The following is a 13,755-nucleotide window of genomic DNA, read 5'->3' as shown; positions in this document are numbered from 1 at the left end:
TGGCAAATCCACACGCAGCCGAAGACATCACCTATGGGGAACCCAGGAGGGGGGCCCCAGCTGTGGCCTGGGAGAGGTGGGGGGTTCCAAATGTCGCCATCCAGGCAGGGTGCAGGTGCCCAGGCCTCAGGGCCGATACGGAGGAAGCTGGGACCTACCCGGTCTTGCCGAGGGCCTGGCCTCTCGGGAGGTACATACCTGTGTCTGGGCCTCCAAATGCACCCTGGGTCCCAGAACAGAGACCCCGGTTGCCCTGCATTTGAGTCCAAGGCCACTGGAAGCCCTTGAAATGCTTCTCCAGCACGTCTTCCTGGGCACATTTATGACCCCTGCTGCCCCCAGCTGGGTCTCGGGCACAGGGCTGGCAGAAGCGGGCCAAGGGCAGGTCAAAAATTCCACAGGAGGATCCTGCAGAGGGTGCAGCTAGTGTGGTCTGAGCCAGGCTGGGTGCTGAGGCTGCTGGGCACAGGGGAAGAGGAGGCTGGGGCTTCTGGACTTGGGCGAGGAGGAAGGAAGGCTGGGCATCGTCCTGACTGAGCCCCAGAGGACGAAGGTTTTTTGGGGTGGGGCCATCTGAAAGTCAATGCAATGACTGCTGAGACCAGGATGGCTGGTAGTCATAACCACCGGCTGGGCGTCTGGCTGGTCCTTGCAGGCTGTGTGACCTTGGGTCAGTCACTTAGCCCCTCTGAGCCTGTTTTCTCCCATGGGGAGATGGGGATGATATCGCTGCCTATCATTTGTACCTGTGAATTTAGCCCGATTTTACAAATGAGAAACTTCATAATCCACAGAGAACGGGCATGCCTTTGTTCACGTACAGATGGGGAAACCGTGGCTGAGGGCGAAGCGAGTCGTGACTGAACCTCTCCATTCAGGGCTCTTTCTCTCGGGGACGTTCTGGGCCCCGGCCCCTGTTTGCCTCTGCCGGGGAGGCCCCCGGGTGAAGGCTGCCGGCCTGCCCTCTCCAGCCCCCGCTCCTGGGTGGGCAGGGATCCACTGAAAGGAGGCCTGGCCAGCCCAGGCCCTCTTCCAGGCTCTCCGTGTGTCCCTCCTGAGCAGTGACAGGGCACAAGCACCCACAACCTCATCTCTGGGAAGGAGGAGCACAGGGAGGGGACACGGCCACACATTGTACGATTCTAGACTTGGGAGAAAATCCCCACCTGTGATGTGGGCTCTGTGAGGCGCCAGCCCTCGCCCTCCCTGCCCTCTGTCAGCCACAGCCAGCACCCGGGGAGGACCAGGGAGAAGCCACGCCAGGGTGGGGAGTCTGAACCTTCTGTGGCCTTTACCCCGCTGCGGGTGTTTAACAAGCGTTACTGGACACCTGCCCCTCAGCCGGCCTGGTGTTGGACTCTGGCTCACTCTTCAGCCTTTCCTTCCAATTCTGCATTATTCTCCCTCCTGCCCTCATCCTGCCCCGCACAGTGCCCTCCAGGGCACAATGGTCCTTTGTCACCCTCCCCATACCCACCCCCTCAGCTGGAGGCTGGGTCAGTGCCACTCTGCCCTCCCTGCCCAGACCCTAGGCTGGGCCGAGGGGCCCCAGACCCCTGAGCCCCATTCCCAGGGGTTGGCAAAGTCCGAGCAGCGGGTGGGGTGGACGGCCTGGGAGGGACTCCCGTGTGACTGCTGTGTTTCTCCTCTCCCTGGAGACCACATGGTAAACTTCCGAGTAGCTGAGATGAGGTGTGGCCTGTGGAGCCCCAGTGGGTGGAAGATTCTGGGAGGCAGGTTGCAGCCAAGCAAAAGGAAAAGCTTTCTAATTATTGAGCAGTCAAACCACAAAGCTTTTCTGTGGCGGGGAGGCCCCAGGGGGCAGAGGGCAGCTGGGGGCCCGGGCTCATCGGCACGACTGGACAGAGGGGAGAGTAAGATGCTTCTGCTACAGAGCGGCCGCTGTACATAAAGACTTTCATCAAAGGGGGCTTTCAAATCCATCATGTTGTCGCCTGACTGAGAGTTTGGCGACACCTCAGGACGGCACACTGGGGTTGGTTGGGTCTGGGGGCTGCGCCGTGAGACTCCATCAAACGGAAGCAGCTGGGGGAGGTGTGGGTTGGGGGGCTCCTGGGCAGCAGCTGGGGAGGCAGCTCCCACTGTGTGGCAGCCGGGCGCTCAGCCCAAGCTCCTATGCCTGCCTGTGACACCCCCTTAATCCACAGCCCCACCCACAGACAGAGACTGAAAGATGATGAAAGGCAGTGCGAACCCCATTTCTGAGGCCCGGGGCACGGTGGGGGTGGGATGCCAAGGGAATGAGAGCCCTAGGCGGCCACGCGCCTGCCTGGCATAACGTGCCAAGCACGGCGCCAGTGAGAAACGGCAGCCCCCTCCGCCCCCTCCTCAGTCTGCAAGGCTCCTGCTGGGAGAGCCTCGGTCTCTCCTGCACCTTTTCCACCCTGAGAGGCAGCACTAGGGAAGCGACCTGGATGACGGCAACACGAGTCTCGAAGGCCCAAGGCCATGGGGCTGGGAGGCGAACAGGCCCCTCCCGGAGGGCAGGGGAGGTGACCCTGGACCTCAGCCCTGCCCGCCAGGTGCCTTCTGCAGGAAGCCACCTTTCCCAAGGCCCGGCCTTGTAGGGACTCACCCGGCCCCTGCAGCGGAGAACGGAGTGAGACTGGAATCCTGGCACCCCAGAGAGGGGACCAAGGCTTGAGCAGGGAGGGGGCAGGAGGCCAGGCTGGGCCCGGAATGTCCCAATGGCCCAGAGGAATTGTACCCATTCTTTTTCTCCCTCTTCTTTCATCATCATTGTTATTAATATCACTATTGCTGTTTTCCACCAAGACTCCAAAACAGGCAGTTGTGTGGCCATGGCTGTGCCTTAGAGGTGTCAACCTTTGCCTGAAGCTGGGGATTGCCTCCAGGGAACCCCGCTAGCCTTGAAAGGGCTGTGTCTGGCGGTGGCAGTGCCTGGATGGCGTGGGGCAGGGGCCTCCCATGAGCTAGAAACCCTTCTGCCGCCAGCCGGGTGCCATGGGCTCGTGCCCACTTGCTCTCGAGCTGTGTGGCCCTGTGGACAAGGGCTCCGGGGCCAGGCAGACGGGACTGAAATCCCAGCTCAGCCACCTCCCAGCTGGGCAGTCCCGGGAGAGCCGTTCCGCCTTCCATTTGCCCTGTGTCCTCACCCACAAAATGAGGTGCATTGTGCTCCTGGTCCATGCCAGGTGGCCGGCTGGGTGCTGAGATGACAGATGCTGAGTTAAAGAGAGTCAAGTGGACAAAGTCCCTGCGTTCTAGAGGGAGAACCGGGTGGGAGGAGCAGTAAGTAAACATCAAATAAACATAAAATGTCAGGTGGCAAGTGCCGTGGGTTGAAATGAAGCCAGGTCATGGGTTAGGGAGTGTGGGGTTCAAGGTGCCATTCATGTCAGGCTGTCATAAATGGGGCCGTCAGGGAAAGCCTCTCTGAGAAGGAGAAGCGGGAGTGAGCACACAGCCTGCATCTGTGCGCTACACCTTCCGAGCGGAGAGAAGGATGGGCGCCGAGCCCTAAGGCGAAGCTGGCTTGGAGGCTGGCGGCCGGGGAGGAGCTGGGCCTGCGCGGGGAGGGTCGCGAGGTGGGGCAGCCAGCGTGGGCAGACCACAGGGGCACCTTGGCGAGGTCGTGAGCAGGAAGGACACCACACAACTCTTGTTTTGAGAGAGTCCCTCTGCTTGGGGCTGGGAACTGACGTGGGCAGCAGGAGAGGACACAGGAGACGAGCCTATTGTAAAAATCTGCATGAAAGAAACTGGCGGCCCAGACCAGGGTGCTGGCCGTCGGGGGTGGGGGGAGGGGGGAAGGCCAGCGTCCAGCGATGCTGTGGGGGCGGAGCTGGTGGGCTTTGCTGTGGACTGGACGTGAGTGCGATGGAAGGAGGCCAGGGTGACTGGGAGGGTGGAGGCGCTGTGGACTGACATGGGCAGGTTCGGATGGGCAGCGGTGGGGAAGTAGGAGTTTGGTTTTGGACATGTTAACTTTAAAATGCCTGTTAGACACCCAAAGGAGACGTTCAAAAGCCAGTTAGCTACAAGAGTCTGGAGATGGAAAAGCGGGGTTCTGAGCATGGCCACGTGGCAGGTGGAGGTCACCCAGGGGTGAGCGTCTGCGGGAGGAGAGAAGCAAGCACCGAGCCCCGGGCCAGGCGGCTGGAGCTCCGGGGCCAGAGAGGGGATCCTGCCAGGAGCTGAGTGTGTCTGTTCCAGTTACACATTCCGGAGCCTGGGGAGAAGCCACGCATGGGCTCGGTGACTCACTGTGGGAGCCGAGCCAACTCCATCGGTCACCTGCCGCCTGAAGACTCCACTCTGGCCGGTGGGCCTCGGTGACCTTTGGGCTCTCCTGGCATCAGTGTCAGTTCAGAGCCAGTGTTCAGTAAGCCTGGGAAAGTCTGATTATTTCCTTGTCCCCAGTTGCACGGTCACCCTGGTGAAAAGCTGTAAGTCCCTTGGGAGAATGCTGGGAGAAAGGTGGACAGGACACATTTTTAGCCGTGTAGCAGGGCCCTTCCCCAAGGGGACCTGACTGTCCACATTTTAGGAAGATTATGAGCCCATTGTCAAACACAGCCATTATTTAAAATTAAACTATACACACTAACAATTAAATGAATGATAATAAATACTCAAAACGCATCACTTGCTAATGATTTTACATTCTACCCTTGTCTGTGCTCTGGAGATCACTTCCCTCTGTGGGGTAGAAACAGTTCTATGCTGGGGGCTTTTGTACCTCTCTCTGCCTCTCCAACTTCAGCGACTTCGTAAGTAACCTGCCCTTGGCCACAGTGCAAGCGTTTACACCGTGGAAATCGGCCAATGCTACAAATGACGACTCTGTTTATTGTTTTACTGATTGTCTAGACTGAGAAAGTGATGGAGGAGAGGCTAATAACACAGACTAATCTTAAACTGTGTTGTTGCTATAGCCGGTACGTTGTGATAAGCACGAAAGGTCGAGGAAGTGTCCTTCCTGTGTCATCTGACTCTGCAGAGAGGTTGCTCACATCACTGTTGGAGGCGTGAAGTTTGACATCTTCGTTACTTCACTTTCATCTCGTTCTTGAACACGAACAAAAATATCCATCAACACCTACATCACGTATCAGATTTAGTGATGGTAAACTTACTGGGGGAAAGAATTAGCAGACGGCTGCAACTCCATTTGTGGAATTGTGGCTGAATGGCAACCACAGGTTGGCTGCAGTTACAACAGAGGCATTCTGGGAGAACCAGTGGGCTGTATGGAATTTACAACAGATTTTATAAGAAAGAGTAATATATTGTATTATTACTTATATAACGTGTGTTATATGTATCGCCCCCTCCACACACACACAGCTGGCAGTTAAACCTTTGCCAGTGCACCACTGCCTGGACTCTCCGGGGTCAGGAGGTCAGGGTGTGAGAAGGAAGCCACAGAAGGGACAGCCAGGGAGGGAAGAGGAGAGCAGGGAGAGGCTCGTGTCCCAGAGGCCAAGCGGGAAAGTGTTTCAAGGAGGGCGGCTGATCATCTGGGACAAACGCCTTTGACAGGCCACCAAGAGACGAAGAAGAGAAAGGCCTTTTGGATTTGGCAACTGAGTGGTTTCGATGGCGCCGAGGGGAGGACGGCCAGAGGCGGGTTACAGAGTTGGCGGGAAGAAAGGAAAGGCAGCAAGGACACACAGCTCCTGCGGCGTTTTCCTATAAAGGGAGCTGAAGGAAAGCGGGGTGGGGCCGAGGGAGGGTGAATCTTTAGGACGGGGGGTACAGCACGGAGCCTCTGGTGCTTGGTGATAGAGAGCGAGATGGCACAAGGCTGGGCGACGCTCTCGAGCAGGGAAAGTGCACCAGGGAGGACTGGGGCCGCTCATTGTCCCAGGAGCGCCGGTGTGGACTCAGGCTCCGAGTGGGCGGGCTGGCAGGTGAAGCGGTGGGGAGAGGGACGTTATCAGCTCTGAGTGGGGGGGCAGGTGACGGAGATTTCTGGAGAGAGGAGAAGGTTTGGAATGGTTTTCTAGGACTGTGAAGGAGGAAAAAGCCCCCAGAAATGCTGTAAGACTGCCGGGCCGTGTCAAGGGTCACTGGAGGTCAGCAGTCAAGAATCTAAATGGGGCAGGGCCAGCTTCGTGGGCGCAGATGTCGAGCGGGGGGATGGGGGTGTTCACTGTGGCTGGAGCTCTCTTAGGCAGTGTGGTGGAGGGAAAGAAGCACAAAGGAGTTCAGAGCCCAGGGACCTCGATGTGGGATTATGGAGCCTGAGCCGGGCGAAGGGGAGAGAAAACAGGAAGGGGTGAGGGCTGGCAAGAAGGGGTAGAGAGGGCTCGGCCCTCAGTGGGTGCAGGTCCCAGCGGGGTGAAGGCTTGGTGGAGCGGGTGTGCTAGGAGGAGGGAGCTGGCAGGTCGGAGGTGGCATCAGAGCGGGTGCTAATAGGGGAGTGTGTAGTGGGTGCAGTTCCTGATAATGATAGTCTAGGGTCTGCCCAGGGGAGAGGGTGGCTGAGCCAGGGTGGAGGACGGGGTCACTGGAAAAGAGGAGGTCAAAGGACTGAGGGGCCAGGGTGCCAGCGCATCACTCACGTGGCTATTGAAATAAAAAACGGTGACAGCAACGCTGGAGACAGTGGCAGGAGCTGGCACCCTCAAGGAGCGAGGACAGAGTGACATTGATCTGGAAGTGACAGTAAGGAACAAGCAGGACCTGTGCCCCACTCTGTGCCCAGCGGTCGTGGAGAATGAGGGAGAAACCTGCCGTTGAGAAGGCTGCAGGGGAGACCCTGCCCGCCGCGAGGAGCAGGTTTCCGCCACAGGGCCAAGGTCACGGAAGCTCTCCAAGATGTGGTTGAGGCCACCGAGCAGATGGTGGTGCGTGAGGCTGACCGGGAGTGGAGGAGGGTGGGAGACGGGGTCAGATTAGAGGACACGAGCCCGGGAGACTCGGGTTCCTGTGGTCCCTGATTCAACAACGACGAGAGCGTGTGAGATGGGGATTCCTGAAGGTGTCGTGCCTCACAGGGAGGATGAGGCCGCGAGTGTGGGCTGGGGGAGGGGGTCTCGGCAGCCGCCTGCGGGGCTCGGGGGTCCTTTCCAACCCAGCCTCATCTGTGAAATGAGGGGGATAATCCCTGCCTTGAGGGACTGTGGTGGGCATCAGAGAGCCAGGCGCTGAGTGGGACTTGGGGTCATCGTAACTATGACCGTTGTCACCATCGTCAATGGAGGTGATTGTTTGATGGGGACAGAGTGACCGAGGTGGGGGTTAGCGAATGGTGTCTGGTTTCTCCAGAAGCTGTAACATTTGGGTGGGTTCTCGGGGGCCCAGGAAAAGATGGAGGCAGGAGGATATAACAAAGGCCCCCTCTGGCCTTGGCATCTTTGTGGTCAGGTGGGCGTTTGTAAGTGGACTTGACCTTGAGTGGTGGCCTTGAGGTCGATGGCTCTGCCCTGGGGGATGGCGGTGGAGAGCCCTGACATGCAGGTGAGAGAGGTCACGTAGTTCCCTCGTCTGAGCCTCCTCTAGGCTGTGAGCTCCACGTGGCCAAGGGCCTCCTGGAACCCTGGGGCCCAGCCCCGTGCCCGACACAGAGTCCAGGGGACGAAGAAGGTCAGGATGGACCCCGGGGGCCCTGTTGACTCAGGCCCGGGGCCCCTGTAGCCTGAGTTTGCAGAGCATTGCTCGCAGCCCATGCCTGGGAGGCCGGCCCCTGCTGCTATGGCTGCAAGCAGCTGATGGTGTGAGGGGGGTGTGGAAGCCCAGAGGACAAGTGCCCCCAGCTGGGGCCTGGGGGACTGAGGGCTTCCCAGCCCTCCTTCCTGGGGCATCAGATGGATGGGGAGCATTTGCACTGGCTACTGGCAGGAGTCAGGTTCTGTATCTCCACTGGGTACAGTTGGACCTGAATCCCCCCCAGAGCAGGGAAACGGGATCCACTCATTCACTCAGCAAGTGTTTGTGAGCACCCACTACGTGCTGGACACGGCCATAGGTGCTGGGATACGGCACTGAGCAAAACAGACGAAACTCGCTGCCCTTGAGGAGCTGACCTTCTAAGAGAGATGGACGGCAACCGCATGAGCAAGCATCAGAGCAGGGGAGCAGGGAGAGGGAGAGTGAGAGAGAAGGCAGGGGCAAGGGGCAGCGTTAAATGGAGGAGGGTTGGGGGTGCTCCTTGAGAAGGTGACATTTCAGCAGAGCCCTGAAGAGGCTAAAGGAATGAGCCTTGTGAATGTCTGGGGAAGAGCATTCTCTGCAGAGGAAACAGCCAGTGCAAAGGCCCTGAGGCAGGACAGACTGGCAGCTTCATGGAATAGCAGGAAGGTCGTTGTGGCTGCAGCAGAGTGGGCGAGGGGGAGTGCAGTGGGGAGGAGGAGGAGGTTGGAGACGTGGCAAGGGTAGATCAGGAGGGACCTTAGACACCATTGTGGGGACTTTGCTTTTTACTGAGTGTGATGGAAACCACCGCTTTTGAGCAAAGGAACAACACAATCTGACTTAATCGTGCTGTGTGCAAAACAGACTGGAGGGGGTACGGGTGGGCCTAGGGAGACCAGTGAGGAGGCTGCCCAGCAATCTAGGGGGCGAGGATGGCTATGCAGGCAGCGAGAGGGGGTCAGCCAAGGGGATTTGCTGTTGGGGTGGAGAATTTGGGAGTATCTGAGGGGCAGCGTTGGGGCGGGGTGGGGGTGTCCAGAGGTTTGCGTCCCTGCTCTCTGCAGCCTGGGGCACTGTTGCAGTCGGGGGGCGGGGTGTGGGAAACGCTGTGGCTGGGCCCCAACCCCCGCTCCCTTTCGTCTGTCTCGTGTCCCGGGTTCTGTGTGAGTCTGCGGAGAGGACTCTGCCACTAAAACCCCGCTCGACAGCCACAGCTCTGCTCCAACCCCTCATGTTACAGACGGGGAGTCTGAGGCCAGGGGACGGCGTACCCAGGGCGGGTCACACAGAGGTCAGTGGAGAGCTGGGACAGAGCCCAGGCTGCCCGGTGCCCAGCCAGACTGGTCTCCTGGCCAGGGGCACTGCCCCCGCTGCTCCCCAATCCCGCTGTTGGGGTGCTGTTTGTGGTGCCTGGCAGCCCCGGCCCGCGACCCCACTGCGGTCTCTCTCCTGAGCCCCAGGATCCTTTCCTCTCTCCCTTCTCTGCCAGGGATGTGCCCAAGGGCGCAGAGACCTTCGGGGTGTCTGAGAGCTCCGGGGTGAGGGTCTTCGTGGTGTACGACCCAGAGCAGGTGACAGTGCCCACAGGCCAGGCCCGCTGGCCCCTGGACGCCAGCGTGGGTGTGACTGTCTCTGTGGACACAGCCAGTAAGGACTTAAATGATCTCAAGGTAAGAGGCCACTTCCCCACAGTAAGGGGCTGCATGTCCCCACCCCTCCACCACCCAAGGTAAGAGCCCCCCAAAGTTTTACCCCCATTCATGTATCATCCCCACTCAACCAAACTCCACAAAGCTTTTGACACCTGTATCCACACAACACGTCCTGACACAACTCCACAGACGCCCAACACACAAACCCACCCCACACCGGAAGGTCACGTGTGCACACGTGAATGAACGCTCCCGTGAAACACAGCCTGCCTGCTCGGCCCCCAGACTCACAAGCACCCACATGGATCCCTGTTCTCAGCCTACAGAGACCCCACAAAGCAAGCCCCCTGCTCTCGCGTACACGGGACTCCATAGCAACACCCTGTGCGCGCGCACACACACACACACACACACGCAGACGCGCAGACGCGCACATTCCCGGACGTGTATGTCTTTCATACCAAAGGAGGGGGAGGCCTTCTCTCTCACGGATGACGCCCTCCTCACTGGTCCCCGGGGTCCCCCCGCCCATGGTGACCCACTGAGTCGTGGACGCAGCGCTTTCTCCTCTGACGGGGAAGAGGCGAGGATTGTGTAGCCTTGAGAGCAGGGCCCTGGGGTTCAAATCCTGCCGTGGGCCCCAATCCTACCTCGTCGGTGTACAGCTCTGCACCTGCAGGCAGGGCCCAGAGGGGCCTCCTTATGAAGGGGCCCTGTCCACTGGGGCCATCCTGGGGGCTTCCTGAGATGGCCTGGGTAGAGCACATGGCGTGGGTCCTGGACCACAGGGAAAGCTCCACGACCATTGGCTGTTTTCACGGGGGAGGGAGTCCTTGTTCCCATTTTACAGACGAAGAAACAGAGGCCCAGAGAAGTGGAGTAACTTGCCTTGTCGTTGGCGACAGCTGCCCCTTCCCTTTCTCTCTGACATCCCCGCGGATTCCTAAGGGTCCCGCTGCTCCTCTGGGATCTGCCCCACCCCGCCCGGCCTTCCTTGCTCCTCAGCCCAGCCCTGGGGGCCAGGGAGGTGCCACGGCCTCTGCCGCTGGAGGGGGCGGCCCCGCATCCAAGCTGGGAGCCCGGAAGTCCTGGGCCTTCAGCAGCGGAGGACTGGGGTCCCCCCGCCTCCCCAGCCTCTGAGCAGGGCTGTTGGGAGGAGGGCGCACACCCATGCCCCCTGCCACCGCCGTCTCTGAAGGGGCGGCCGTGCTGGCTTAGGGCTGACCATGTCCCCGCAGGTGAAGGTCTCCTACTTCGGGCAGCACGGGGGCGACGCCCTGGGCCACGGCGTGCTCTATCTCACCGGCGTCGGTAAGTGCCGCCTCCCTGGCTCTCCGCGTATCTTCTCCCCCCTCCGCGGTGGCCGTTTGAGGGTCTTAGGGGGGCCCCTGAGCGCAGGGCCCGTGGCCAGCTCCCCCCACCGCCAAGGAACTTGGCTTCCTCAGCGAGCTCCCATCCACTCCAGAACCTCAGGAATGGGGACCCCGCAATACTCAGGGCGACAAGAATCTGGAACCGTGCTGCCCCGGGTCGACAGCTAGACCCACGACAGGGCTCCTTCCTCTGGAGTCCCGTGTACCGCACCCACGGGAACTCCAGGATTCGTCACTAAACCTTGGAGGGCCACGTACCCCTTCAGCCCTGGGCAGCCGGTTCCGAGAACTGTGGAACCAGCACCCAGAACCTCGGGCTGAAACCCCACCCGCCAGGGTCAGGGCCACCAGGAGCTGGCGGTTCAGCTCGCGTAGGTGAGCGAGGAATTCAAGAGCCGAAGACTTGGGTCCCGGCACACCCAGAGCACAGGGGGCTGCCGGGGCCGCCCGGGCCCTGGGTTTGGTCCCCAGAATGGGGCTGCCTGGTTCTCATGCCCCACTGGACGTGGTGGGTGTGGAGATGCGACTGGGCGAGCCCCTGGCAGCCCCCTCCGTCCGTTTTCAGACATCTCCCTCGACGTCGACACGGGCCGCACGGGCAAGGTGAAGAGGGGCCAAGGAGACAAGGTGAGACTCTCCTCGCTACACCCAGGTGGCAGGGTTGACAGGCAGCCTGGGGATGGTCCTGGGATGGTCCTCCAGAGGGGTGACTCATTCCTAGGCTCTGCGGCATCCAACAGTGTGCAGAACCCATCTGGGGACAGCCAAATTGGCACCAGTGGGCGTCAGCTTACACTGTGTGAGCAATGTGCTGTGTGACTCCTGTAAAACAGGCACCCTCTCTGAGTCTCTCTTTTGCCACCTTGGAATTGGGATTGGTTCTTTTGCTTGATGTCTTTTCTATTTCCTGGGTGTATTTGGGCCCCCAAACATGGTTGATGCTTCCCAAAAGTTTGTTGAGTGACTAAATGAAGGCTGGAAGAAGACAAGTTTTCTGTAGAAGAGGCTGGCTGGACAGTCCCAGTTAGACCCTCAAGAATGAGGAGGGGACTGGGGTGGACTCAAGGCATTATTGCACAGGAAGTATCTGGAAGCCGTCCTGGGAGGGTAGAAGGTATGGTTTGCAGGGAAAGACCCCAGAGAGGAAGCCTGGATCACAAGTCTTTGAGGACAAGATAGGGCAGGGCTGCCATGGACGGCTGTGCAGGTTGTTTACAGCACAAGTTTGCTTGGCTAAGGTGGTAAGTCAGGGCTATGATATAAATCATGTCATGGGCCTTGGTGCAGAGCACCATTTACCTAGAGGGGTGGATGAGAGTGCCAGATAGGCTGGCAGTGGCCCTGGGCAGTCCCCCAGCCCTGAGTCTGAATCCCAGCTACGTGACTTGGGGCTCACTTCCTAGAGCCTTTCTTCCCTCTTCCGTGAAATGGGGAAAGAGAGCCCTGCCTCGCGGGGTCTGGTGAGGACAAAGTAGGGGTGCGGCAGGGAGAGCTGCAATCACGCAGGCAGAGCTCCAGCCACCTCTCCCACCTCAGCTCGGCCCTCGAGGCGGGGACGGCAGGACTGTGGGTGGCCATCAGAGGCATCTGTGGGCCAGGCCCTAGGAGAGTGCTGGGCTGGGGAGGGTCTCCAGGGACTCTGCAGCCCCATCGAGGTCAGGGCAAGGCAGCCTCTGACCCCCAGGCAGGGCCAAAGCTCAGCAGACTGGCGAAGGCCATTTCTGAGTATGGTGACATCACCCTTCTTCTTCCAGGGTGTTGGCTGGGCGGGGCCACTCTATATGGTTGCACAGGTTGTTCACTGCACAAGACTGAGGTAGCTATGGGTCTAGAGGCCTGGAGCTCCAGTCCCAAAATCTATGATCCCTCTTTAAATCTTTAAACAAACCCAGAATACAAAAGTCTCCAAGTTAACAAAGCAGCCAGCCATAGCCACATTCAGAAACCCTTCCCAGAGCTCCCTGGCTCCCACTGACCCCAAGACCTCTTGTTTGCCGCAGAAAACCTGGCGCTGGGGCCCTGAGGGCTATGGGGCTGTCCTGCTGGTGAACTGTGACCGGGATAGTCTCAGGTCCCAGGGGCTGGACCTCGCCGACAGGCAGCTGACATCACTGGACGGTGAGTGATGGAAGGGTGTGTGGGGTTGTCCAGGGTGCTCGCGGGGGGTGGTAAAAATGTTGGGGGGGTGGGGGGAGCCTGTTGACGAGGTGGACGGAGGATTGTCTCAAGGGTGCCACTCTCTCTAGACCTGCAGGACATGTCCCCAATGGTGCTGAGCTGTGACGGCCCTGACAAGCTCTTCAACAGCCACAAGCTGGTCCTGAACGTGCCATTTTCTGATTCCAAAAGACTGCGGGTCTTCTGTGCGAGGGGTGAGTGGCCTGGTGGGGCCTCTTCCCTCCCTGCTCCATCCTCTGCTTCCCAAACTCTTTCTTTCTTCTCTTATCCGTGTCTCTCCTTTCTTTCCGTCATCTCTTCGTAACTGTCACTACAGCTGGCAACGGGCCACTCCGTCAGTACACAGCACGTCACCCGAGAAGGAGGCTCGAAAACAAGTCCCAATTTACAGAGGGGAAACTGGGGCTCAGATGCATGAATTCATTGTCTCAAGGTCACAAAACCCACTGGGGGCGGAGCAGGCATTCAAACCCAGGTTTCTCGAGTGCCAACCCCCTTGTCTTTCCACTGCCCCCCTCGCCCCCCACTCTCTGGCCAGTCTGCGTGGAATGAGCTCTTGACGCGGGCCGAGCGCCGTCCAGGCTGGGTGAGGCGGGTGCAGGAACTAGCAGGCTGAGGTCCATTGCTGCTCTCAGAAGCCGGCTGCTCCGCCAGAGAATCAATCAAAGTCTGCGACTTGAGAAAATATACCCGTCCTTAACCCCCAGGTGCCCTTTCTCATTTTCACAAACAGCGAGAGGCTCTCCTTCGTCTTTCTTCTTCCTCCTCACCTCCCTCTGTTCAAACTCACCCAGAACTTGTCATTCTGGCTAAATGAGCCTGGCAGGAGCCGGAATGTTCCTTCCCGGGCACCAGAGGTTTGCAGAAGTTTGGGCAGAGGCCCAGCTCACACTTTCTGTGACGCCAGAACACAAGCAAAGTCTCAGTGA

At 59.4% G+C, this 13,755-nt stretch overlaps 1 protein-coding gene across 2 annotated transcripts in view; it reads left to right on the top strand.

Moving 5' to 3' along the window:
• The window catches only part of PADI1 (peptidyl arginine deiminase 1), a 34,545-nt gene that overhangs the window by 4,905 nt on the left and 15,885 nt on the right, over nt 1–13,755 (top strand). For both annotated transcript variants that reach the window (XM_070601427.1, XM_070601433.1), the window contains exons 2-6: nt 9,113–9,293; nt 10,514–10,586; nt 11,214–11,275; nt 12,649–12,766; nt 12,895–13,020. In XM_070601427.1, coding sequence (XP_070457528.1) covers nt 9,113–9,293; nt 10,514–10,586; nt 11,214–11,275; nt 12,649–12,766; nt 12,895–13,020 — 560 coding nt within the window. The remainder of the gene's footprint in view (nt 1–9,112; nt 9,294–10,513; nt 10,587–11,213; nt 11,276–12,648; nt 12,767–12,894; nt 13,021–13,755) is intronic.

Source organism: Equus przewalskii, chromosome 2 (genome assembly GCF_037783145.1).
Source record: "Equus przewalskii isolate Varuska chromosome 2, EquPr2, whole genome shotgun sequence".
NCBI classification, from domain to species: Eukaryota; Metazoa; Chordata; class Mammalia; order Perissodactyla; family Equidae; genus Equus; species Equus przewalskii.
The sequence above is the reverse complement of the archived record's forward strand: the minus strand, read 5'-3'. Positions and strand labels throughout refer to the sequence as shown.